Source organism: Chiloscyllium punctatum, chromosome 4, assembly GCF_047496795.1.
Source record: "Chiloscyllium punctatum isolate Juve2018m chromosome 4, sChiPun1.3, whole genome shotgun sequence".
Lineage (NCBI taxonomy): Eukaryota > Metazoa > Chordata > Chondrichthyes > Orectolobiformes > Hemiscylliidae > Chiloscyllium > Chiloscyllium punctatum.
In genome coordinates, this window is record NC_092742.1 from 104631905 (window position 1) to 104657813 (window position 25909).

Consider the following 25909-nt stretch of genomic DNA (forward strand, 5'->3'; position numbering starts at 1 on the left):
TCTACCAAAGTATATAACCTTGAACTTCTCCACATAGATCTTCATCTGTCCATTACACCAACTTATCATATTGTTCTGAAGTTCTACACTGTCCTCCTCACAGTTTAGAGTGATTCTAGGTTTAGCACCATCCACAAACTTTGAAATTTTCCCCTGCACTTACGTGTGTGTGTCAGGAAAAGTTAAGGACCGAATACTGATCTTGGGGAACTCCACAAACCTTCATCAAGTCTGAAAAATATCCTATTGCATTAATTAACCTGTTTCAGTTCTGTAATGTCCTTTGTTCAATTTTTAAGGTATAGACTAAGAAATGAAGAATTGCTCCACAACAGTTTTAATCTTTCAACACTTCTAATGCAATAATATTCTACAACTTTATGTGCAGACACTTTAAAAAACTGTGGCAAGGCAAATCTTTGGCCTAGATTTTTTTTTAGAAAAAGAGTCAAAGACATTGTGCAGCTTCCAAAAAGCCAGGCCCCACAAGATCATTTCTAGTAAATCTCATTTTCGCCAATAAGGGAAAGAGGGTGAAGCATGGCTTACATGCAAGAGAAACACAAACTCAGCAGGGCCATTTGATCTCAGTGTTGAATTCAAACAGCACCATTATTACTGTAGCAAAAGTGAGAGTTACAAATTTTGTAATGTTTTTCAGACAGAGGTAGACAGGTTCTTGATTAACACAGGGATGAAATATTGAGGGTTTGCAGGAATGTAGAATTGAGCTTAAAATCAGATCAGACATGATCTTATGGATATGGGGTTGTATGGTGACTCAGTGGCGAGAGCTGCTGCCTCACAGTGCCACATAAACCCCTTGGCTGCTGACTGTGTGGAGTTTGCACATTCTCCTTGTGCCTGTGTAGGTTTCCTCCCACAGTCCAAAGATGTGCAGCTTAGGTTGTCTGGTCATGCCCATAGCATCCAGGGATATGCAGGCTAGGTGGATTAGCCATGGGAAAATGCAGGGTGATAGGGTTATGGGTGGGATGCTCTTTGGAGGGTCAGCGTGTATTCAATGGGCTAAATGGCCTGCTTCCACACTGTAGGAAATCTATGATTCTGTTACTGAACCTGGAGCAAGTTCAAAGGGTTGAGTAATCTAGTCTTGTTCCTTGTTCACATATTCATAAGTTATCAGAATAGACATAAATACTTCACAAGCAGGTAAATTTTGTCCAACTGTCAAACTCATAAGTTACTTAAATCCCCAATTCTTTTATAGAATCAGTCCACCGACAGGGGTGGAATTGAACCATGGTCCCTTGCACTGTGATGCAGCAGTGCTAAGCACTGAGACGCCAAAATTAAAAACAGCCTGTGTCAGTGAAAGATTAAAAATAAATTTGTTTTATTATGTAATGGTGGCTGTTTTTTGACAGTACCCTAAGGGCTATAATTAGTTCGGTGTTAACACTTGGCTATTTCCAAAAACTATTATCTTACCATGACATTCCAAGTTTATTAACAGCTCAAAGAATGTTAAGTTATGAATGCAAGCCCATTTTGTAAGTGATTAAATACTTGAGGGGAGTAAAGTGTTTTGAATGAACTTTCATGAATGGGAGTTTTTTTTTAAAAACATAGTGAAGGATGTACAGATATTCGGAACGTTCATTTATTTCAATTCAATGTATCTACTAAGGTCTGCCCATCGTGGACACTGGGTGAGTTGGCACAAAATGTGTAAAAGTGGTCAGTAGATTGGCATGAAATCATGATGTGTCCTATAAGGAGCCATAGTGCTAACAGGTTGAGAAAGGTGAGGGCTAGGAAGTCTAAGATATAACTAAATAAAACGAGGCAGACCGTTTAAACAGCCACTGCAGCACTCAGCAATCCCAGCAGCTTTGTCTGCCCTATCTCAGAACAGGAGAAAGTGAAGACTGCAGATACTGGAGATCAGAGTCAAAACATGTGGTGCTGGAAAAGCACAGCTGGTCAGGCAGCATCCGAGGAGCAGGACAATCGACATTTCGAGCATGAGCTCTTCATCAGGAATCCTGATGAACAGCCCATGCTCAAAACGTCACTCTCCTACTCCTCGCATGCTGTCTGACCAGCTGTGCTTTTCCAGCACCACATGTTTTGACTATCTCTGGAAGCAAAAGACCAACTCTATCCTGCAGGTTCCCACACTTGCCCATCCCAACGTGCCCCCACCCCAAAAATCCCTCCATTTACAAGAGTTTCTCCCAAGGCAGGTGTGGTGAACTGGGAAATTCCTACTACCTACTTGAGAGTGAAACCTGAGCTTTTTACGAGAGAATTTATTTTTCATACAATCCATACTGACAAGATAGAGGCCAAGTGACTGATCGAGTCTGCACTGACCCTCCAAAGAGCATCCCATGCAGACCCATCCAATCTCCATAATCCCACATTTACCATGGCTACTCCATCTAGCATGCACATCCCTAAACACCACACAGCAACTTATCATGGCCAATCCACCTAATCTGCACAGCTTTGGATTGTGGAAGGAAACCTGAGCTACCAGCAGAAACCATGCAGATGCAAGGGGAATGTGCAAACTCCACACAGACAGTCACCCAAGGCTGGAGTCAAACCTTGATCCCTAGCGCTGTGAGGTAGCAGTGCTAACCACTGTGTCACTGTGCCGCCCCTAAGAAGTTCAACAAATTTAAGTTGCAAAACAGAAAAGTACCTGTACCTTGCATGGTTTAGGTTCTCAAAGAAATCCTTAATCTATGAACACTGCATCTACTTCAGAGTTTGCAATGTGGGAATGGGTACTGATTTAAAATTTTTATCCTTTCTTTTAATATTCCATTCACCACTTCCCTGTTACCTAATGTTTTGCTACCATTAAAAAGAACCGTCATGTTTCCTTGTTTTTAAACTTGATTACTTAATTTATATAGGAATTTTCTGACACAAATCATGCTTCAGTAAAGCATTTGAGCCGCAAATATGTTTCATGAATAATATACAATTATAAGGTCTAATCTCCACATTGCACCCTAATATCTTTATTTAAAGCCAAGAGGTTTCAGCATTCAATAGGTTAAAGTCATTTTTTAAAACCAAGAATTCTTTTCCTACAGTTTCAGGTTTCCTGTTTACCCTAATCACACTCAGCTGCTAACAATACTCATGATAGAAAACAACACAGCTAGTCCTATCAGATTTAGACATAGAAAACAATTATACAGATGCTTTGAACAATGGACATCCTCAAGGACAGAAAATTCAAATTCCACCCTAAACTGTCTAAAATATTTACTGCTCAAAAGAAAGTTTACTAACTTGATAAATCTAAATTCAAAACTAGTTTGAAATTAAACATCTGGAGGTAAAAGCACAAGGAAATTAATCCAGAGACCCAGGTAATGTCCTGGGACCCAGGTTCAAAACCTGCCATGGCACATGGGGGAATTTGAATTCAATTTTTTTTAAAAATCTGAATTTAAGAGTCTGTTAAGGACGATGAAACTGTTGTTAATGGTCAGGAAAAACCCATTTGGCTCACTGTTGCCTTTTCGGGAAGGGAAACTGCTAGCCTCATGCTTCTGACTTACATACGATGCCAGATCCACAGCAATCTTAATTAGGGGTCAAATAGTGTGGTGCTGAAAAAGCACACCGAGTCAGGCAACATCCGAAAAGCAGGAGAGTCAACGATTTGAACATAAGCTCTTCATCAGGAATGTGGGTGTTGGGCCCCTGGGAGGCTGAGAGATAAATGGGAAGGCCAAATCCTAGCCACCTGACAATTAGAGGTCAAACACCTCATCTTCCACCATTTCCTCTCCCCCCTCCCCCCCCCCCCCCCCCCCCACCTTATCCCAGATCCAACCATCCAACTCAGCACCATCCCCTTGAACGGTCCTACCTGTCCATCTTCCTTCCAACCTATCCACTCCACCCTCCGCTCCGACCTATCACCATCACACCCCCCACCTTCATCTACCTAGCGCATTCCTAGCAATCTTCCCACCAGCCCCACCCAACATTGTTTATGCTTGAAATGTTTACTCTCCTGCTCCTCGGATGCTGTCTGACCAGCTGTGCTTTTCCAGCGCCACACTTTTACTCTGATCTCCAGCATTTGCAGTCCTCAATTTGTCCTGGTCTTAATTAGGTGTGGCCAGTAAATCCTAGGTCTGGCCCATGATGTCCGCATCCCAGGAGCGTATAACAAAAATGGTCTCCTTTTGTGCTATACATATTTACGGCAAGCACAACAAAGAGGGCAACACAATTTTTTCATATTTGTTTGCATGCATGAAGCTTCTAAGTAGTAATGCACTTTTTTCTTGAAACCATTACAGTGAACTTAAGCATTTTTTCAAATTTACAGACAAGAATGTTTGTCACCCTGGAAAAGGTTAGGACACAGAGGGGGTTCTGGGTGTCCTGGTGCATGCAAATATGTTTATTATGAGGGAATTCAAACACAAAAGGTTTGATAGGATAAACACAACTGGGATGAAGGTTTAACTTAGGAAGAAAGGGTGAACAGGTTGGGCCTGCTTCCACTGGATTTCAGAGGAATAAGAGGCGATTCTATTAGAGTATACAAGATCCTGATTAGATTTGACAGGGCAGATCCGGAGAGGACATTTCTCCTTGTAGAAGAACTAAAAACTCAGAACATGGTTTAAGAGAGAGGGATCTCGCTTATAAAGCAGAGATAAGGAAAACTTTTATCTCTCTGATGGTTGTTAGACTGGGGTACAGTCCCGCACACAGACTCTCACTGGGATACAGCCCCACACACACACAATGACTCTCACTGTACCCCAGTGAAGGCTGGGATATTGAATATACTCAAGGCTGTGTTAGATTTTTGATAGATAAGAGGGTGAAGAACATGAAATCACAAGACATAGGAGCAGATGCAGGCCATTCAGCCCATCAGTTCTACTCCACATTCAACAACATCCTGGCTGATCTGATAATCCTCAACTCTACTTTCTTGCCTTACCTTTGATTCCCTTAGTGATTAAAAATCTCTCTATCTCAGCCTTGAACATACTTAAAGAGCCAGCCTCAACAGCCCTCTGCATGAGATAACAACACAGGTTGACTACCTTCAGAAAAAAAATCCTGTCTTAAATGGGTCACCACTTGGAAATACAGGTCCAAACAGAGAGCCACTTACCTTTATATTTCTGATGCTGGCTACCTTGTCATCCACTTGCACAATTATACTCGATCCTTCTGCATTTTCTCTGGAGGAGAGATGAACTAATGTAAGCAAATATACTTTACAGTGGGCATTAGTGCATCAAAACTGCTTTTGTTATGTCGAAAGATAGAGCAAACATTCCATTTCCACATTCAGTCAGACATGCTAAAGTTCCTGAGTTCTGGAGAAAAGTCACTGGATTCGAAATGACAGAAGTAGGTCATTCAACTTGTCTAGCTTGCCCTGTTTGGTTTCTCTCTACAGATGCTTTCAGATTGGAATTTCTCCAGCAATTCTGTTTTTGATGCTAGACTTCCGATTTTGTCATTTGTACTTGATAAAATGTCATTTTTTTTAATCCATTGCATCACATGGTCTTTCAAGAATTGATTGGAAAATTATCTCAAAACAAGAAATTAATTTAAAAATTCATTAATTTGTTTGATGAAGCCCTGTTCTGACACAATAACTATATTGCTAAAACCATTTAGAATAGAGGCAGTAATTCTGCTTCACAACAATTAGTACTGTCATTTCTTACGAACAAGCAAAAACAAACCCTCATTTTATAAGTTGCCCTTACATGCACAGAATTTAACATATATTTCCTTTTCATTTACATTCCATTGACAATAATACAAACAAACAATCTTGTACTGATTTCACCCAGTGTGTTCATCAGTTTACATGACTAAACCAAAAAGGTTCCATTATCAAGTCTCAGGGCTACTCCAGTTTTGCGCTGACCACAATAACTAAATGGAAAGGGAAAAGTAAATTGCTTGGTATTTGGTTAGACCACAGCTGGAGTATTGTGTATTGTTCTGGTCTCTTCATCTCAAAGATACTATTTCTATACAGGGAGTGCAATGAAGATTCACCAGACTTATTCCTGGAATAATGATACTGCCCTCTGAAGAGAGATTGGGTAAAACCAGCCTGTCTTCTCTGAAGTTCCAAAGAATGCAAGGTGATCTCATTAAAACATACAAACTACTTTATGTGATGGACAGAATAGATGCAGTTAAGATAATTTCCCTGGTTGCATAGTCTAGAACAGAGGTTGGGGTGGGGGGTGGCGCACAAATAAAAAAATTAAGAGACTTGCCACTTAAGTATAAGATACGGAGAAACTGTTTTACTTGGGGGTTTGTGAACTTTAGGAACTGTGGAAGCTCGGTCTTTAAGTACGTTTCAGGTAGTGATTGATAGATACTGATTATCTATGTCATATGAGATTATGAAGAGAGGATGGGTAAAAGCCACTGAAGATTTAAACAGCCATTGAATTGCAGGGCAAGCTAGACAAGATGAATGGATACTTCTGTCCTCATGTCCAAAAGAAAGGAGAAAAACGTCCAACACTATTGGCTAATCGCACCTGTCACCTGCAAGATATTGGGACACTCCCTGATTGTAGCGATTCCTGACTACTATTTGCAGGCCTATATATAACTCCAATTACAGTTTTGGTTTTACCCTTGTAGTTCCTCAATTCTACCCACAGATTCTACACCATCTCACTGTACTTCGTTTCTCACATCTGCACTCATTTCATCTCTGAGGTTAAAAACAATGACTGCAGATGCTGGAAACCAGATTCTGGATTAGTGGTGCTGGAAATGCACAGCAGTTCAGGCAGCATCCAAGTAGCTTCGAAATCGACGTTTTGGGCAAAAGCCCTTCATCAGGAATAAAGGCAGTGAAGCCTGAAGCGTGGAGAGATAAGCTAGAGGAGGGTGGGGGTGGGGAGAAAGTAGCAGAGTGCAATGGGTGAGTGGGGGAGGGGATGAAGGTGATAGGTCAGGGAGGAGAGGGTGGACTGGATAGGTGGAAAAGGAGATAGGCAGGTCGGACAAGTCCGGACAAGTCATGGGGACAGTGCTGAGCTGGAAGTTTGGAACTAGGGTGAGGTGGGGGAAGGGGAAATGAGGAAACTGTTGAACTCCACATTGATGCCCTGGGGTTGAAGTGTTCCGAGGCGGAAGATGAGGCGTTCTTCCTCCAGGCGTCTGGTGGTGAGGGAGCGGCGGTGAAGGAGGCCCAGGACCTTCATGTCCTCGGCAGAGTGGGAGGGGGAGTTGAAATGTTGGGCCACAGGGCGGTGTGGTTGATTGGTGCGGGTGTCCCGGAGATGTTCCCTAAAGCGCTCTGCTAGGCGGCGCCCAGTCTCCCCAGTGTAGAGTAGACCGCATCGGGAGCAACGGATACAATAAATGATATTAGTGGATGTGCAAGTAAAACTTTGATGGATGTGGAAGACTCCTTTAGGGCCTTGGATAGAGGTGAGGGAGGAGGTGTGGGCGCAGGTTTTACAGTTCCTGCGGTGGCTGGGGAAAGTGCCAGGATGGGAGGGTGGGTTGTCGGGGGGCGTGGACCTGACCAGGTAGTCACAGAGGAAACATTCTTTGCGGAAGGCGGAAAGAGGTGGGGAGGGAAATATATCCCTGGTGGTGGGGTCTTTTTGGAGGTGGCGGAAATGTCGGCGGATGATTTGGTTTATGCGAAGGTTGGTAGGGTGGAAGGTGAGCACCAGGGGCATTCTGTCCTTGTTATGGTTGGAGGGGTGGGATCTGAGGGCAGAGGTGCGGGATGTAGACGAGATGCATTGGAGGGCATCTTTAACCATGTGGGAAGGGAAATTGCAGTCTCTAAAAGGAGGAGGCCATCTGGTGTGTTCTGTGGTGGAACTGGTCCTCCTGGGAGCAGATCTGGCGGAGGCGGAGGAATTGGGAATAAGGGATGCTATTTTTGCAAGAGGTAGGGTGGGAAGAGGTGTAATCCAGGTAGCTGTGGGAGTCGGTGGGTTTGTAAAAAATGTCAGTGTCAAGTCGGTCGTCATTGATGAAGATGGAGGGGTCCAGGAAGGGGAGGGAGGTGTCAGAGATGGTCCCCATTGTACACTATGCTACTTTCTCCCCACCCCCACCCTCCTCTAGCTTATCTCTCCACGCTTCAGGCTCACTGCCTTTATTCCTGAAGGGCTTTTGCCCGAAACCTTGATTTCGAAGCTCCTTGGATGCTGCCTGAACTGCTGTGCTCTTCCAGTACCACTAATCCAGAATAGTTTCATCTCCGAGCAACATCAGATTAAAGAATCGTTGTATTTCTCACGATTAGATTAGATTCCCTACAGTGTGGGAAACAGGCCCTTTGGCCCAACAAGTTCACACCGACCTTCCAAAGAGTAACCCATCCAGACCCATTCCCCCACATTTACCTGATGAACCTGACACTATGGGCAATTTAGCATGGCCAATTCACCTGACCTGCACATCTTTTGGATTGTGGGAGGAAACCCACGCAGACACAGGGAGAACGTGCAAACTTCATACAGGTGGAATCAAACCCAGGTCCCTGGAGCTGTGAGGCAGCAGTGCTAACCAGTGAGCCACTGTGCTGCCCCCAATATGATTTGCTTCTAAAACGGTCAAATAATTAACTCATTTTTATCTTTCATAACTTCAAGGGATTACAAAATTTTCCTCCATAAAGTGAACTACTTGGGAAGTACAACCACTGTCACTCTGCAGACAAATGTAACAGCACAGCAAAGTTCCACCAATAAAAATAACCATATTATCTTTTTTAGTGAAAATTGGTTGAGAGCTAATTATAAACCAGGGCATTGAACAAAATCTTCAGCTACAAACAGTTATTTGTAAATTGTACATCAGTTGAATATTTAATTGTATTCAGGTGGTGGGTTATAACTCTTACAGTAGCATACTGAAATCATGCTCGTCGAATTTTCTAAGAAATTTAAATAGGCATTTGCTAGGCTCTAGTTTTATCCTTTACAATCTAGCTATCTTAGTTGTGACAGCACTTTTGTCGACTTGAAAACTTTCTGGTTCTCTGTTTAACATTTGATCTGAAAGACTACATCTCTCAGTACAGCAGACCCATGCCCTTGTTCTGAATGGTGAGTGTTAACACGAGACCAATGTGACATTTAACATACAAAACATTTAATATCATTCAGATGGTTTATATTAACTGATGTCATACTCATGATTTGTACAGGGACAAATTAGATTAGATTAGATTAGATTACTTACAGTGTGGAAACAGGCCCTTCGGCCCAACAAGTCCACACCGCCCCGCTGAAGCGCAACCCACCCATACCCCTACATCTACCCCTTACCTAACACTACGGGCAATTTAGCATGGCCAATTCACCTGACCTGCACATCTTTGGACTGTGGGAGGAAACCGGAGCACCCAGAGGAAACCCACACAGACATGAGAGAATGTACAAACTCCACACAGACAGTAGCCAGAGGCTGGAATCGAACCTGGGATCCTGGCAGCAGTGCCACTGAGCCACCGTGCCACCCCAATTAATCAGGCATTTTTGCACAAGTCAAGTACTGTGGGAGGTTCCTCTATTGTAAAGATATGTAATAACTAATTAAAATGATAGCTGGCACTAAAATCTACTAGTAAAACATTAGTCTTTGAAGATCAATTTCAAATGTGAGAAGGTTTATTTTGTTTTTTAATAATACCTTTTAAATATTAATTTGTTTTATTTGAATTGTGTCCAAGGAACACAGAGTCAAAACCAATGACAACAAATCAGAAATAAACTCCAGAGAAACGAAGCTTCAACTGGACCATCAATAAATGCAACCAGAGGAACCTGAAATGCTGCATTCTCTTCATTGAGCTTTCAACATGCCTTTGATCCAGGTACAGCGCTGAGGTTTACCTGCATTACACCAAAAGACTAGCTAACCTCCAGTAACAAACCTGCAAACCAGGAAATGAGGAAAAATGTTCAAAACTAGTAATATATAGGCTAGCCAGTTTAAGCAGCTAAATTAAACATAAATAACTGAACAATTTGAGATGGCAATTTATTAAGTATTTGCTTTTGGGTTTTGAACCCAAGAGTACACTCCTGATCTTATTACACCTTTAGCATATATAACACGAGAAGGTTGGCAGCAAAAAGGTCAGTTTTCTGTGTTGAAACTGATCACCTTAGCTCTGCACAGATCAACTTCATTCCTCATTCCCTTGTTGCCTGAAAGGCAAAAGTAATCTTTAATTGAAGAGATGTTTTTGAACCAGAAAAGCTGGAGCTAAATGACTGTTTATAATCAGGACGAGAATACCAAACACTATTAACAACAAATGATAGCAGTGGTAATGTGTTAGCTGTGGCTCAGTTGAAGTACTCCCTCCTAGGTGTCAGGACATTTCATTGTGCCTAGCTCATGGTCTAATGGTAACATTACTACACAATTAAACAAGAGACCCAGATAATGTCTGAGGGCCCAGGTTCAAATCCTGCCATGGTAGATGGTGAATGTTGAATTCAATAAAAATCTGGAATCCAAATCCACACTTGAAGCGGTGTTTCTAAAGCACAATTTTTCTATAATGTGGGATTGCACAGGAATGCAAACATCACGTTATAGGAGAACTACTGTAGGATCCAAAACTGGGTGCAACAACTACTGAGGAACGAGTCTTCTGTCAATAGCAGGAAAAATCTTTCACAAAATCCATGAAACCACCTTGTAAACAGCCTCCTGGAATCAATGTGGTTTTGGTCCAGACTGTGGAACAAGTGATGTGTTTGTAAGAAGACAACATTAAAAAAAAGAGCAACATCAAGGTCTACATTTCCATAGCTTGAACTATGGCCTGTTTCCATACTATGGGGATTCTAAGAAACAAAGCTTTTGACACTATCAACCTGGTCTGCGGAACTTATTCTCCAAATCAGAATGAACTAAAGACACTTGCCAAATTCTTGTTCCCACTGTATGGTTGGATGTCCTTTGTCTTTGCAGTAACCAGCATTGTAAAGCAAGGAAGCTTCTTGGGCTTTCCAACTCTTTGATTCAATATAGACACGATGAGTCAAATGGTACTGTAGAATTCTCGGATTCTTTAAGTCAGGATATTAAATGGTTTGGAGGGAAACTTGCAGGTGATGGTATTCCCATGTATCCGCTGCCCTTGTCCTTCTAGATGGTACTGCTCGTGAGTTTGGAAGGTATTGTCTAAGGATTTTTCTTTGTTCTGCACTGCATTTTGTAGATGGTGTACACTACTGTGATTGAGTGTTGGTTATCGAGTAACTGAACGGCACCACATTCAGAAACAATCAAAACGAGCTGCTTGGTCCTGGATTGTGTCAAGCTTCATGAGTGTTGTTGAAGATGCATCCATCCAGGCAAGTGGGTTCTTTTCCATCACACTCCTGACCTGCACCATGTCGATAGTGAACAGACTTTGGGGAATCAGAAGGTGAATTACTGTTTCATGTGATCTTGTAGTCACATACTTATTTGACTAATCTAGATTAGTTTCAGGTCAGTAATGACTCCCAAGATTTTGATCGCGGGGGATTCGGTGATGGAGGTACCTTCCAATGTCATGGGGCAATGATGACATTCTCTCTTGTTGAAAATGGTTCTTATCGGACACTTGTGTGCCACTAATGTTACTTGTCAACCCAAGCATGGATATTGTTCGGGTTCTGTTGCATTTGGACGTGGACTGCTTCAGTATCTGAGCAGTCACAAATGGTGCTGAACATTGTGCAGCTATCAGCGAACATCCCCACTTCTGATCTTATGAAGGCTAAGTCAGAGACACTCTGTAGTGTAAATCAACAAATTGCTTTAGTAAAATCCTTCCATTGGACTGTTAAAAGGCATTGATAGGTTAACTAAGTGCTGTGATGCCCCAACTGCATGTCAAAACGTATTGTGAAGCAGCAAGTTTAACCCATCGATCCATTGGCAATCTAAGTGATTTATAGCTGATCTCGAATGCTGATATTGGAATACCTCTCATCTGGTGCACTGTTAAACGTGCAGTAATGATTCTTTATATCAATAAGCTCTGATGCCTAAACTAAGCATTTTCTACCCTTTAACAGTGATTACATTTGACCAGAGTCGAGAGTGTGGTGCTGAAAAAGCACAGCAGGTCAGACAACACCCAAAGAGCAGGGGAATTGATGTTTGGGCATAAGCCCTTTGTCAACAATGAGCCTTGTGAGCTAGGGGGCTGAGAGATGGGAGGAGGGGGGGCTGAGGAGAAGGTAGCTGAGAATTCAATAGCGAGATGAAGGTGGGGAGAAGGTGATAGGTCAGAGGGGAGGTTAGAGAGGATAGGTGGGAAAGACAATGGACAGGTCAAGAGGGCAGTGCAGAGTTGGAGGCTTGGGACTGGGAAAGGGTGGAGTGGGGGGAATGAGGAAACTGGTGAAATCCACAGTAATCCCATGTGGTTGCAGGGACCCACGGCAGAAAATGAGGTGTTCTTCCTCCAGGTGGTTAGGGTTTGGTGATGTAGGTGGCCCAGGGCCTGTATGTCCTTGGTGGAGTGGGAAGGGGAGTTGAAGTGTTCAGCACAGGGCGGTGGGATTGGTTGAATTAGAATTAGAATCCCTACGAAACAGGCCCTTCGGCCCAACAAGTCCATACCAACCCTCCGAAGAGTAACACACCCAGACCCATTCCCCTACCCTATATTTACTCCTGACTAATGCACCTAGCCTACACATCCCTGAACACTATGGGCAATTTAGCATGGCTAATTCACCTAACCTGCACATCTTGGATTGTGGGAGGAAACCCATGCAGACACAGGGAGAATGTGCAAGCTCCACACAGACAGTTGCCAGAGGCTGGAATCGAACCCGGTCCCTGGCACTGTGAGACAGCAGTGCTAACCACTGAGCCACCATGATGCCCCATTTGTTGGTGCGGGTGTCCCAGAGATCTTCTCTGAAGAAATCTGCAAGTTGGCATCCTGTCTCCCTGATGGAGAGGAGAACACATCGGGTACAACTGATACACTAGATGACATTTGTGGAAGTACAGTGAATTTCTGTCAGATATCTTGGGGCCTTAGATGGAGGTGAAGGGGGAGGTGTGGGCGCAAGTTTTGCACTTCTTGCAGTGATAGGGAAAGGTGGGATGTGGGCTGGTGGGAGCCGTGGATCTGACAAGGGACTCGTGGAAGGAACAGTTCTCCAAAACGCTGACAGGGGTGGGGAGGGAAATATATCCCTAGTCGTGGGGTCTGTTTGTAGGTGGCGGATGTGGCAGAGGATGATGCGATGTAACGGAGATTGGTGGGGCGGAAGGTGAAGACAAGGGGGATTCTGTCCTTATTGCATTGGGAGGAATGGGATTCATGAGCGGAGGTGGGGGAAGTGGAGGAGGTGTACTGGAGGGATCCTTCCAAAACCGACAGAAATTCACCTGTACTTCCACAAATGTCATCTACTATATCCGTTGAACCCGATGTGGTCTCCTCTACATTGGGTAGACAGGACGCCAACTTGCGGATCGTTTCAGAGAACATCTCTGGGACATCGGCACCAACCAATTCCAACACCCTGTAGCTGAACACTTCAACTCCCCCTCAGACATGCAGGTCCTGGGCTACCTCCATCCCCAAACCCTAACCACCCAACGCCTGGAGGAAGAAAGGCTCATTTTCCACCTTGGGACCCTGCAACCACATGGGATTAATGTGGATTTCACCAGTTTCCTCATTTCCCCTCCCCCGACATTATCCCAGTCCCAAGCCTCCAGCTTGGCACCGCCCTCTTGACCTGTCCATTGTCTTTCCCACCTATCCGCTTAACCTTCCTCTCCGACCTCTCTCTTTCTCCCTCAGCTTCAGCTACCTATTGCAATCTCAGCTACCTTCTCCCCAGCATCACCCCCCCTTCCATTTATCTCTCATTCCCCCGGCCCACAAGCTTCATTCCTGACGAAGGGATTATGCCCAAAGTGTTGATTCTCTTGCTCCTCAGATGCTGCCTGACCTGCTGTGCTTTTCCAGCACCACACTCTCGATGCTGATCTCCAACACCTGCAGTCCTCACCTTTCTCCTACTACATTTGGCCAGCCATGGTCACACCAGAGTGGTCAACTGTTATGGCTTAAAGAAAGAGATACTCACCCCAGACAAGATAGTAGGACTTCAGCAAGGCATTTGATAAGATTCCACACAGTAGGCTATTGCATAAAATATGGAGTTAGGTGATTTAGTGAATTAGCTCGCTGAAAGAAGGCAGAGGGTGGTGGTTGATGGCAAGGACTGGATGGGTTTGGGTGGATTACTCTTTGGAGGGTCAGTGTTAAGTTGTTGGACCAAATGGTCTATTTCCTCACTGCAGGATTTCTATGATTCAACTCTATTCTATGATCACGTTATATCAGAACCAACTGTAGAACGCTTGAGGTCTGTTTCCCACTGTATTCTGTGACCCAAAGTAGAAAGAAAAGCACCCAGGGTCTAGGCTTCATTTTAGCAGTTCTTACACATCCAGGGGCAATTGCTGAAAAAAACCACCTGGTTTGCACATGTAGCTTCTGGACAGGCAGTGGCACAGTGGTATTATCAATGGGTTAGTAATGCAGACCCTAGACTGCTCTGGGATCATACACTTGAATTCCACCATAGCAGATGATGAAATCTGAATTCATTACAAATCTGGAATTAAAAGCTGGCTTCATGGTGACCAATGGCCAACTGTTGAAAAACCTACGCGATTCACTCCTGTCTTAATCTGACCCACATGCCAAGGCTACTGGGACGTGGTCGATACTCCACAGCTTCTGAAATGGAAAGTCACTCAATTAAGGGACAATTAGCAAATCGGCAATAAATGTTGATTCCACCAGCAATGCCTCCACCCCATGAACAAATATTAATAAAAGCCAAAACAATATGATAGTTTTGCTGAACAACTGTTTTCACACTGCAATTGTAACCACAATGTGCTAACTATTAAGATCAAAACTCACTTCACTAGCTAAAAAAAGTGAGCCAACATTCCTCAGAGCTGAACAAAAATTCGGCATACAGTTAGTAGGACTCAGCTGTCTTTAAAGGTACTTATTGAAGTCACTGGATGATACAAACCACATTCTCAGCAATTCTATCTTCTCTTTACCATATTTTAAAAGATTTCTTTAACAACTTTCATTTTGCATGCTTCAGCCTTCCAAGTATTTCACAGGGGTCTAAGTTGAAAATATTGATACAGAACCACAAAGGGTTCAGTCATGAAAAGTCATTGACCTGAAATGTTGAATCTGTTTCTTCCTCCTGATCTGCTCAGCATTTCCAGAATTTTCTGCCTTGATTTAAGATTGGCAGAATCCACTTTTATTTTCATTTGACAGACAAGTCGCACTGAATTGTTTTAACAAGTATTTCCAAAAGAACTTTGGTGAAACACAGGGAATTTGCCTTTATCTTCTTCTCAAGCATTTACACACAAAAAAAATCCATAATAAAAGAAATGCCAAACAAAGCAAAAGCACAACCAAAACTTGGGAGACTTCCTGATTTTTTTTTGCAAATTTAAATGATAACAGAATTTAATGTGACTTTTTAATACAGTAATACAATCCAAGGAAGTTTGCCTGAGTGTGATCACAAGATAGGTGACAAGAAGCTCGGTCAAATGCAAGGTTTTAAAGCAGCTTAAAGGAAGGAGAGCTGGAAGGATATTGTTTCTTTTTAATTCAGTTCAGTTTTTGGCTTGATTAACAACTGGAATTTTGGCCCCTTTACAACTAAGGCAAGTATCTGTAAGCAATCTCCTTTTAAAGTCACTGTCTACAGTTTTCAGCGAACGACAAACCCTGCATCTCTCTGCAGTATATTTGAACAGCAATCCCCACTGACCCAGAGTTCAATCTCCACATCACAGACTCATACAGTGCAGAAAAGGCCCATCAACTCTGCAGTAACAGATCTAATCCCAACTTCCTGCATATCTCTGAACATTATGATATTTGAAGTACTTTTAAAGGTTGTAAGATTCCTAGCCTCCACTACCTTCCAAGGCAGTGCATTCCAGATTCCCACCACCTGCTCAGTGAAAAAGACTTTCTCCTCCAAATCCCCTCTGAATCAACTGTCCCTTACCCTAAAACTATGCCTTCTCATGATTGACTCCTCAAAGGGGAAACAGCTGCTCTCTAATCATTCTCATGATCCTCACCCTCTATATCCCTCATAATCTTACACAACTCAATCATGGCCCCAGTTCCTCCTCTCCAGTCTTCTCTGCTCTAAAGAAAACAATTAAAGCCTCCCAAATGTCTCCTTATAGCTCAGTTTCTCCATCCCAGATGACATCCTGGTGAATCTCCTCTGTAATTCCGCTGGTGCTATCACATCCTTCCTGTAGTGAGGTGACCAGAACTGCAGACAGTACTCCAGCTGTGGCCTGACCAATGCTACATTCAAATCCAATGTTACTTCTTTGCTTTTATACTCTACGCAATGATGGATGAAAGCAACTGTCTGGTATGCCTTATCTATCCTATTTTCATGCTCTGCTGACTTCAGGGATCCGAGAATAATTATCCAAAGATCCTTCCACTCTTGTAAGCTATCCGATGTCCTGCCTTTCATTAAATATTCCCTCATCTTGCGGCTTCTTCCAAAGTGCACCACCTTGCACTTATCGGTGTTAAATACCTGCAGATTGAAGATGGTCACGGGGTATGACACCTCAATTTGAGCTCGATCACTCAGTCCATTTCTTTTCTATTTTTTTCTCCTATGTTTTTCCCTTCTTGGTGATGTTCTGAACTTCTGGCTTTAGCCCGACCTGGCAGTCTTTCAGCAGCCTAGAGTGGCTGCCAGTCATGGCTATCTCTCAGCGGCTTGGCATGGCCTCGGTGGGGTCTCAAGATGATTCCAGAACATTCTCCCTGTCTCGAGAGCCTAAAGGTGAGGCCTGGAGAAGACTAGATGCTAGGTGCCAGTGTGGATTGGGTTGGACGAACTGTTATTCTGAACTTTTTATTTTCTATTTGCCAATTTGTTCCTATGCTCTGTAATGTTGTTGTTTTTCTTTATTCTTTTACAGATTGTTCTGCTATAATGCCACGGTTGTGTTCCTCTGCAACCTCACGTTATAGAAAATCGTGCTAAGGAAGATTGCTAATGAAAAATCACTTTACCTGTAGAGTAGAAAGTTAGCATTATTCAGTGGTTAGCACTGCGGTCTCACAGCGCCAGGGACCCGGGTTCGATACCCGCCTCAGGTAACTGTCTGTGTGGAGTTTGCACATTCTCCCCATGTCTGCATGAGTTTCCTCTGGGTGCTCCAGTTTCCAGATGTGCAGGTCAGGTGAATTGGCCATGTTAAATTGTCCATATTGTTAGGTGCAGGGTTAAATACAAGGTCGGGGAATGGGTCTGGATGGGTTACTCTTCGGAGGACCAGTGTGGACTTGTTGGGCCAAATGGACTATTTCCGTACAGTAGGGAATCTAATCTCTACCGCCCCTCCCAAAAACCACATTAGCCGTCCTCTGGCTCTTCCCCTGTGGCTAAAGAGGAATTAAAAATTCCAAATAAACCTATTGGACTATACCTTGGTGTTGTGTGATTTTTAAGTTTAAAAGTTTGTGTCAGAGCCCCTGCAACCTTGCCTTCCACAGCAGCCTTGGATGCAATTCGTCCAGACCAGGGGATTTGTCTGTTTTTAAGCCCGACAGTTTCCAATATCTCTCCATTACCTAGTTCAAACTGTGCAAGTACCTAACAGTCCCTCTTCCTGAATTCTGTATGTACATTCTCGTTTTCCAGAGTGAAGACTGAAGAGAAGCATTTATTCAATATCTTTCCAATATCCTGCAGCTTCACCATCCCTCCTCCCACCCCAGACCCCTAATGGGCTCCATTCTTTCCCTGGTTAACCTCTTCCTGTTAATGCATTTATAAAGTAACTTAAGATTCACCCTAATTCTGTTCTCATGCCTCCTTTTTGCTCTTCTCATTGCTTTAAGTTCCCTTTTGCAGTTGTTATATTCCTCTTGGGTCGCCAATGAATTGTTTCCTTTGGACTTGCTAAAAGTCTTGCTAAAATTCTTCCTCTTCATCCAGTTCTGAATTGTTCTAGACATCCAGGGTTCTCTGAACTTATTGCTCCTACATTTCCCTCTAAAGGGTACATGTTAGATTTGAACTCTCCCCAGCTCCTTACTGAGTGCCCCTCATTGCTTCGCTGCAGATTCATTTTCCATTTCTAATATCAGTGCAACACATTGAGCTCGAAGGGAAGTTGAGGCACAAAATGCTCGTTAAATACAGTGAAGAGATATTTAGATGAAACTTACACTAACTTATGCAATATTTTAACAATGAATTGTTTAAGCTTTGCTCCCAAGTCTTTATACAAAATAAAACTAAATATTTTTGTTTAAATCAAACTTCTAGAATTGTATAATGTTGCTTTGTTGATCAAAGTTGGGGGAAGGACAAACGAGCACGACATTCATTCCAGCTGTTACTGGCGTTGTCACAATACACCCAGTCTTTGAAACTCAGCAATAATTAGCTGACAGATCATTAACTTATATCTTTACCAAACCCTTGCTAGCACTTAGCTTTCCCTTTCAATTATCAGAACAGATGCCAACCAGATTATGTTGTAACCAAATTTGGAAGCACTTTATTTTAAGAGGGACAGCTTTAACCAATGATTTCTGATGGTCTGCCCTTTTCCTGTTCTCCTAACAACAAAACAACACACGGAGTTGTACAAATAATCTAACTGTACAATCTCTCATACAACAGTGATTTAGTTTATCAGAATCAGTTCGGGTGTGGATTTGAAATTTCTAGTTTACACTGCAATCGAGCCTCTAAACTGAGACGAATGAAACACAGAGTACTTTGACAAATTTCAGTCTGAAAAACACACACGCAACTTTACAAATCACCATTTTTGACAGTTCTTATTCTCCCCACCCCTTCGGCATTGAGGCCCATCATTAACCCTCCTCCTTAGCCCCAGCTCTTACTTTGGCAGATGTCCCTTTCTCCCACCCACTCCGATTTCTCTGCACAATCTCCCTCACCCAGTAACCAGATCTCATCACCCTACTGCCCTCCACTCTTCACCCAACACCCCCCCCACCAAACTTCCTTCCACATCCTCTCCAACTCATTACTGTGAAACCTCTCTCCTTTATTTCACCCTTCCTTCTCTCTCTTTCTCTCTGTCCTTCTTCCCTTTCCCCTCTTCCCCCCCTCCCCCGTCTTTTTCCTCTGGTCCCTGTGTCCTCCTCTCCACCTCCCATATCTCCCTCTGGTCCCTGTGTCCTCCTCTCCACCTCCCATATCTCCCTCTGGTCCCTGTGTCCTCCTCTCCACCTCCCATATCTCCCTCTGGTCCCTGTGTCCTCCTCTCCACCTCCCATATCTCCCTCTGGTCCCTGTGTCCTCCTCTCCACCTCCCATATCTCCCTCTGGTCCCTGTGTCCTCCTCTCCACCTCCCATATCTCCCTCTGGTCCCTGTGTCCTCCTCTCCACCTCCCATATCTCCCTCTGGTCCCTGTGTCCTCCTCTCCACCTCCCATATCTCCCTCTGGTCCCTGTGTCCTCCTCTCCACCTCCCATATCTCCCTCTGGTCCTCCACTCCTCACCTTCACCCACTCATCTAACCTCCCAGCCCCACGCCGCCTCCACCCTCTCATCTCGCCCCACTCTTGCTCATCTCTTTCCCCTTTTCCTCCCTACCTTCCCTCTCTTCCTAACACCCTTCACTCCTTTTCTTCCCTCTCTCTCTCTAGCCCTGGCCCTCACCCTCTCTTCCTCACCTCTTGCTGAGGGGTCGAACCCTGACGGCCACTTGCACGTTGGCCATCACTCAGGAGGATTAGTCTTGCTGCTCGGCTGTGCTTCACTGCGCAACTTCAGGCACCAGTGTCATTTTCCGCCGGCCCGTCTCCCCCTCGCCCCCCACCCGAGCGAGATGCCTGTCCGGACACGCTCCTCACTCCGCCGCCTGTACTGCCATCCCACCGGACAGTGAATGTCCTGACAAGGGGGGGGGCGGGGCGTGGATGGCTGTCAATCAGAGCAGGGGGCGGGGTGATGGGAAACTGTCAATCAGAGGCCGGGGGCTGTCAATCACAACACGGGCACGGAGCGAGGGTCTGTCAACGAGCGCAGGAGGACGGGGCGAGATGGAGCTGTCAATCAGTCGAAGCGGAGCGAGGGTCGGTGGAAGAGGAAAGGGGCGGGGCGATAGGTGGGTCAACCCCCCGGACCGGGGCGGGATGGAGCTGTCAATCAGCCCAGTGGGCGGAGCGGTCTGGCACGTCAGAGGCGGGGATTGGGCCAAAAGCAGATGCTAATCACATGGAAGATGATGAGGACAAGAGGAGAGGGGCCACGGTGATTGGGCAGATCAGCGTGTAGGGCGGGGCCGGTACTCTAATTGACGGTTGGTCCGAGGCGGGAGGTGGGACTTTTTCTAACGGTCCATGGAAACGGGTTTTGGGACAGTGTCTCAGGACCAACAATGTCCATGGTTCAAACACTGCTCCTGGGTTTCAGTCGGTACACAGGGAGAAATGTTGTCCCATCTGCTTGTTTAGGAAGAGAGAATAGTGTGACAATGTCCTGAAGAAAAAGCGGTAGAGAATTCTTCAACCATCATCCTGAGAAAACAACAGGTTACTTGCTACCAAAATTTGTCACCTTCTTTAAAAATGTCGGGGGGGTATGAATGTCAGTCTGTGATAATGACACACCCAGAACAGAAACATCGAATTGAAGTGTGAAAGCAAGCTATTCAGCCCATCGAGTCCACGCCAACTGGTCCCACTGGTCCCCATCCTATCCATCCCTGTAACCATGCGTTTACCCAGACACTGTGGACAACTTAGCATAGCCAATCCACTAAACCTGCACATGTTTTTGACTGTGGAGGAAACCCACAGAGACACGGGGAGAATGTGCAAACTTCACACACCAGTCACCCGATGCCATGATCAAACCCAGGTCCCTGGCACTGTGAGGCAGCAGTGCTACCCACTGTGCTACCTTAACTTGAGGTTGCCCAGCCCCTTTGAGGAAACTGCCTCAGCTACATCACCAGTGAGACAACTTGATAGAGAACAGAGGTTAGACCACTCGCCCAAACTACCATGTGTAATCAATTAGTTGTTTGTTTCGAGACAAGCACAGAGGGAAGACCACTTGGTACAATCTTATATTTCATGTGTGTTTGCATTTTCCCTGTGTTATATTGCTTTAAGTCTACCTGAAACAGTTTCTCATAGAGCAACAGAGATATTCAGCATAAAAACAGACCCTTTGGGACAACTCGTCCATGAAGACCAGCTATCCCAAATTAAACTAGTTCCATTTGCCAGCATTTGGTCCATATTCCTCTAAACCATTCAGATATCCAACCAGATGCCTTTTAAATGCTGTAATTCCACCACCTTCTCTGGCAACTCATTCCATACACACACTGTGTGAAAATGTTGCCCGTTTTAAATCTTTCCCCTCTCACCTTAAACCAATGACCTCTAGTTTTGGACTCCCCAGCTCCAAGGAAAAGACCTTGGCTGTTTACCCTATTCAGCCCCTCATAATTTTATAGACCTCTATAACGTCACCTCTGAGGGAGAAAATAGCCCCGCTTCAGGGAAAATAGCCCCGGCCTATTCAGCCTCTCCCTATAGTTCAAACCCTCCAACCCTGGCAACATCCTCGTAAATCTTTTCTGAACTCTTTCAAATTTCACAACATCCTTCCTATAGCAGGGAGACCAGATTGCATGCAGTAGTCCAATAGTTGCCTAACCAATGTCCTTGTTGTTTACTTATTTCTCAAAATATCGATAATTTCATATTTTTGGCAATCAAGGAGGTGAAAATAATATTAATGTCAGCTTTATAATAGATCCAAACCTACACCAAAGTTTGAAAGATTGTTCTTTTCCAGAAAAATTTATTGATCCAAAGTATTCAGAAATCTTATTTCTGACCCTGATCAGATTAAAAATTACCCGCTTCTGCACTGGAGATTCCTGGGCAGGGGCCAAATCTGTCCTGAAATCCAGAATCCAGCAGCAAAGAAAGTCTTTGTTAATAGAATAGGGATGCAAGTTTCCATTGATTAATATGTAAATCCCAGAATTTTATTGCAGAGGCAGTTGCCATGTTCTCTGATTTAAATGAGCAGTAGCTCATTGACAGCTTGTAAAAGGATAAGTAGATACAACAATTGAGGAGTTAGGGTGGTGGTTGCTAGAGGAAATAGAATACCAGGTAAGTCCAGTGACCATAACATGTAGGAGCAAAAGTAGGCCATTCAGACCAGTAGGCCATTCAAGAAATCAAGGATGATGTGATAATCCTCAACTCCACTTTCCTGCTTTTTCCACCATAACCACCGATTCCCCTACTCATCAAAAATCTGTTTATCTGCTTCTACAGGAAAGAATTTCACAGATTCCCTATCCCAAGAGAAGAAATTCTTCCTTAGTTCTTTCCTTAAAGGGCAACCCCTACTCTGAGATTTTGCCATCTGGTCCTACACTCTCCCATAAGTGGAAACAACCTCTCCACATCTATTCTATCAAGACTCCTAAAAATCCATTATGTTTCAAACAGGTCAGCTCTCATTCTTATAAAATCCAATGAATACAGGCTAAGTCTGCTAAATACATCCTGATAATAAAAATCCACTTTACCTGGGAAGAACCAAGTGGGTTTCCTTCAACACCAGTATATCCTTCCTTGCACATTGGACCAACGCTGTTCATAGCTTTCTCAAGCAAAGGCCTAATACAATTTTAGCAAGACTTTGCTACTTTTATACTCCATTACATTTGAAATAAAGATGAACAGGTTTTGAGAAGATTTGTAGTTCAGGTTGAGGTTCTGGATGTAGGTTTGCTCACTGAGCTGGAAGGTTTGTTTTCAGACATTTCGTCACCATACGAGACAACATCATCAGTGAGCCTCTGGATGAAGTACTGATGACATGGCCCACTTTCTTTTTGTGTGTTTAGGTTTCACTGGGTCGGTGAATCCATTTCCTGTGGTGACATCATTTCTTGTGGCGATGTCATTTCCTGTTCTTATTCTCAGAGGATGGTAAATGGGATCCAAGTCAATGTGTTTGATGGTAGAGTTCTGATTGGAATGCCATGCTTCTAGGAATTCTCGTGCATGTCTCTGTTTAGCATGTCCTGGGATGGATGTGTTGTCCAAGTTGAAGTTGTGTCCTTCCTTATCTGTATATAAGGATACTAGTGAGAGTGGGTCGTGTCTTTTTGTGGCTAGTTGATGTCCATGTATCCTGGTATCTAGTTTTCTGCCTGTATGCCTGTAGTGTTTGTTACAATTCTTGCAAGGTATTTTGTAAATGACATTAATTTTGCTTGTTGTCTGTATAGGATCTTCCACGTTCATTAGCTGCTGTTTTAGTGTGTTGGTGGGTTTGTGGGCTCCCATGATGCCAAGAGGTCTGAATAGTCTGGCAGTCATTTCCAAGATGTCTTTGATGTAGGGGAGAGTGGCTAAGGTTTCTGGATGTGTTTTGTCTGCTTGTTGGGGTTTGTTGCTGAGAAATCGGTGGACTTTGTTCATTGGGTACCCATTCTTTTCGAATACATGGTATAGGTGATTTTCCTCTGCTCTGCATAGTTCCTCTGTGCTGCAGTTTGTGGTGGCTAGCTGAAATAATGTTTTAATGCAGCTTCATTTGTGGGTGTTGGAATGATTGCTTCTGTTGTTCAGTATTTGATCAGTATGTGTTATTTTCCTGTCGACACTGGTTTGAAGTTCCCATTGGCTGTTCGCTCGACTGCGACATCTAGGAATGGCAGTTTGTTGTTGGTTTCCTCCTCTTTAATGAATTTTATGCCAGAAAGGATATTATTGATGGTCTTGAAGGTTTCCTCTAATTTGTTTCATTTAGTGATGTCATCCACGTAGCAGACCCAAAATTTGGGTTGGATGGTTGGCAGAGCTGTTTGTTTGAGTTTCTGTATTACTGCTTCTGCTAAGAACCCTGATATCGGAGATTCCATGGGTGTTCTGTTGGTTTGTCCGTAGGTTTTGTTGTTGAAGGTGAAGTGAGTGGTAAGGCATAGGTCCACTAGCTTGATGATATTGTCCTTGCCGATGAAGTTGGTGGTGTTTGGTGTGTGTGTCTTTGATTCTTCTAATAATGTAGTCACAGTTTCCTTGGCCAGGTTGATGTTGCTGAATGTTATGTCAAAGGAGACCATTATTTCATCCTCTTCTATCACGGTGTCTTTGATGGTCTTCAGGAATTCTTGGGTGGAGTGGATGGAGTGGCATGAGTCTTCTACTAAGTGTTTTAGTCTTTGGTGTAGCTCCTCGGCCAAGCTGTAAGTTGGTGTTCCAGGTAGCAAGACTATAGGTCTGATGGGGGCTCCTGGTCTGTGAATTTTGGGTCATCCGTAGAAGCCTGGTGTGTTGGATCCATCTGGTTTCACTTCTCGGAAGTCGGTCTTAATTATTTGTCCAGATTTCTGAAGTTTTTTTGAGTAGGGCTATGATTAGGCCAGAAAATGGGAAACCTATGCCGTCCGACAGAATGCCACCTGTGAACAGCTGTACTTTTTGCATGAATGCCTAAGGAGACAGACTTCCAAAAAATGAAACCAGATAGATCCAACACACCACGTTTCTACTAAACGTCTGGAAACAAACCTTCCAGCTCTACAAGCAAATCTACATCCATAAAGATGAACATTGCATTGAATTCTGTATCACCTACAAAAGCTGCATGCTAGATTTTTATGACTTATGAACAAAGATCCACAAATCCCTCTGTGCTGCAGCCTTTCACCATTTAAGTTATATTCAAGTCCTCAATGCTTCCTGCCAGAATGAAAAACCTCAAATTTCCCCACATTATATTCCATTTATCACCCTTTGTCTCACACTTAACCTGTTTATACTGCCCTGCAGAATCATGCTTATCATTTGCCTTCTCATGTATTTTTCTGTCTTCCACAAATTTGGCAATAGTAAATCCCCTTCTGTCATCCAAATCAATCAAGAATGCAGCAAAACATGGCAAGAATAGCACGAGGCATAGCTAAAAATGAAGTGTTAACATGGTAAAGCTACACAACAGGACTAGAGTTAGAGAATCAGAGAGTTGTACAGCATGGAAACAGACATTTTGGTTCAATTCATCCACGCCAACTTGATGTTCTAGATAAATCTAGTCCCATTTGCCATTATTTAATCCTTATCCCTCTAGATCCTTCCTACTCAAATGCATTTTAACTGTTGTAATTGTACTAACCTCCATCATTTCCTCTGATAGCTCATTCTATGCACATGTCCCTCTGGATGAAAAGTTTCCTCTTGGGTCCCTTTTAAATAGAGATGTACAGCATGGAAACAGACCCATTGGTCCAACTCAACCATGCTGACCAGATACTGGATTAGTGGTGCTGGAAGAGCACAGCAGTTCAGGCAGCATCCAACGAGTAGCGGAATCAAATGACCTGGGAGTTGCAGTGGGAGAGGGACTCCCTGAGATTCTTGTAGAGAGAGGAGGAAAACTTCTTCAAGGCAGGCATCCTTGCAAGAGGATTCGCAGTCAGGTTGGCATCCTTGCAAGACACACCATGCTGACCAGATATCCCAACCCAATCTAGTCCCAGCTGCCAGGACCTGGCCCATATCCCTCCAAACTCTTCCTAGTCATATACCCATCCAGATGCCTTTTAAATATTGCAATTGTACTAGCCTCCACCACTTCCTCTGGCAGCTTATTCCATACACATACCACCCTGTGCATGAAAAAGTTGCCCCTTAGGTCTCTTTTATATCTTTCCCCCTAACCTTAAACCCCAGGGAAAAGACTTTGTCTATTTATCCTATCCATGCCCCTCATAATTTTGTAAACCTCTATAAGGTCACCCCTCAGTCTCTGAAG

At 43.8% G+C, this 25909-nt stretch overlaps 1 protein-coding gene across 2 annotated transcripts in view; it reads right to left on the reverse strand.

The window, feature by feature from the left end:
• Nucleotides 1–20057, reverse strand: part of stard9 (StAR-related lipid transfer (START) domain containing 9) — a 282626-nt gene extending 262569 nt beyond the window's left edge. Inside the window, exons 1-2 of one of the 2 annotated variants that reach the window (XM_072569468.1) lie at nt 19783–20057; nt 5135–5204 (exon numbers count right to left, since the gene is read on the reverse strand). In XM_072569468.1, coding sequence (XP_072425569.1) covers nt 5135–5204; nt 19783–19829 — 117 coding nt within the window. In that variant the 5' untranslated portion in view covers nt 19830–20057. The remainder of the gene's footprint in view (nt 1–5134; nt 5205–19782) is intronic. The other variant, XM_072569469.1, reaches the window with a different exon arrangement.
• Between the last annotated feature and the right edge of the window lie 5852 nt (nt 20058–25909).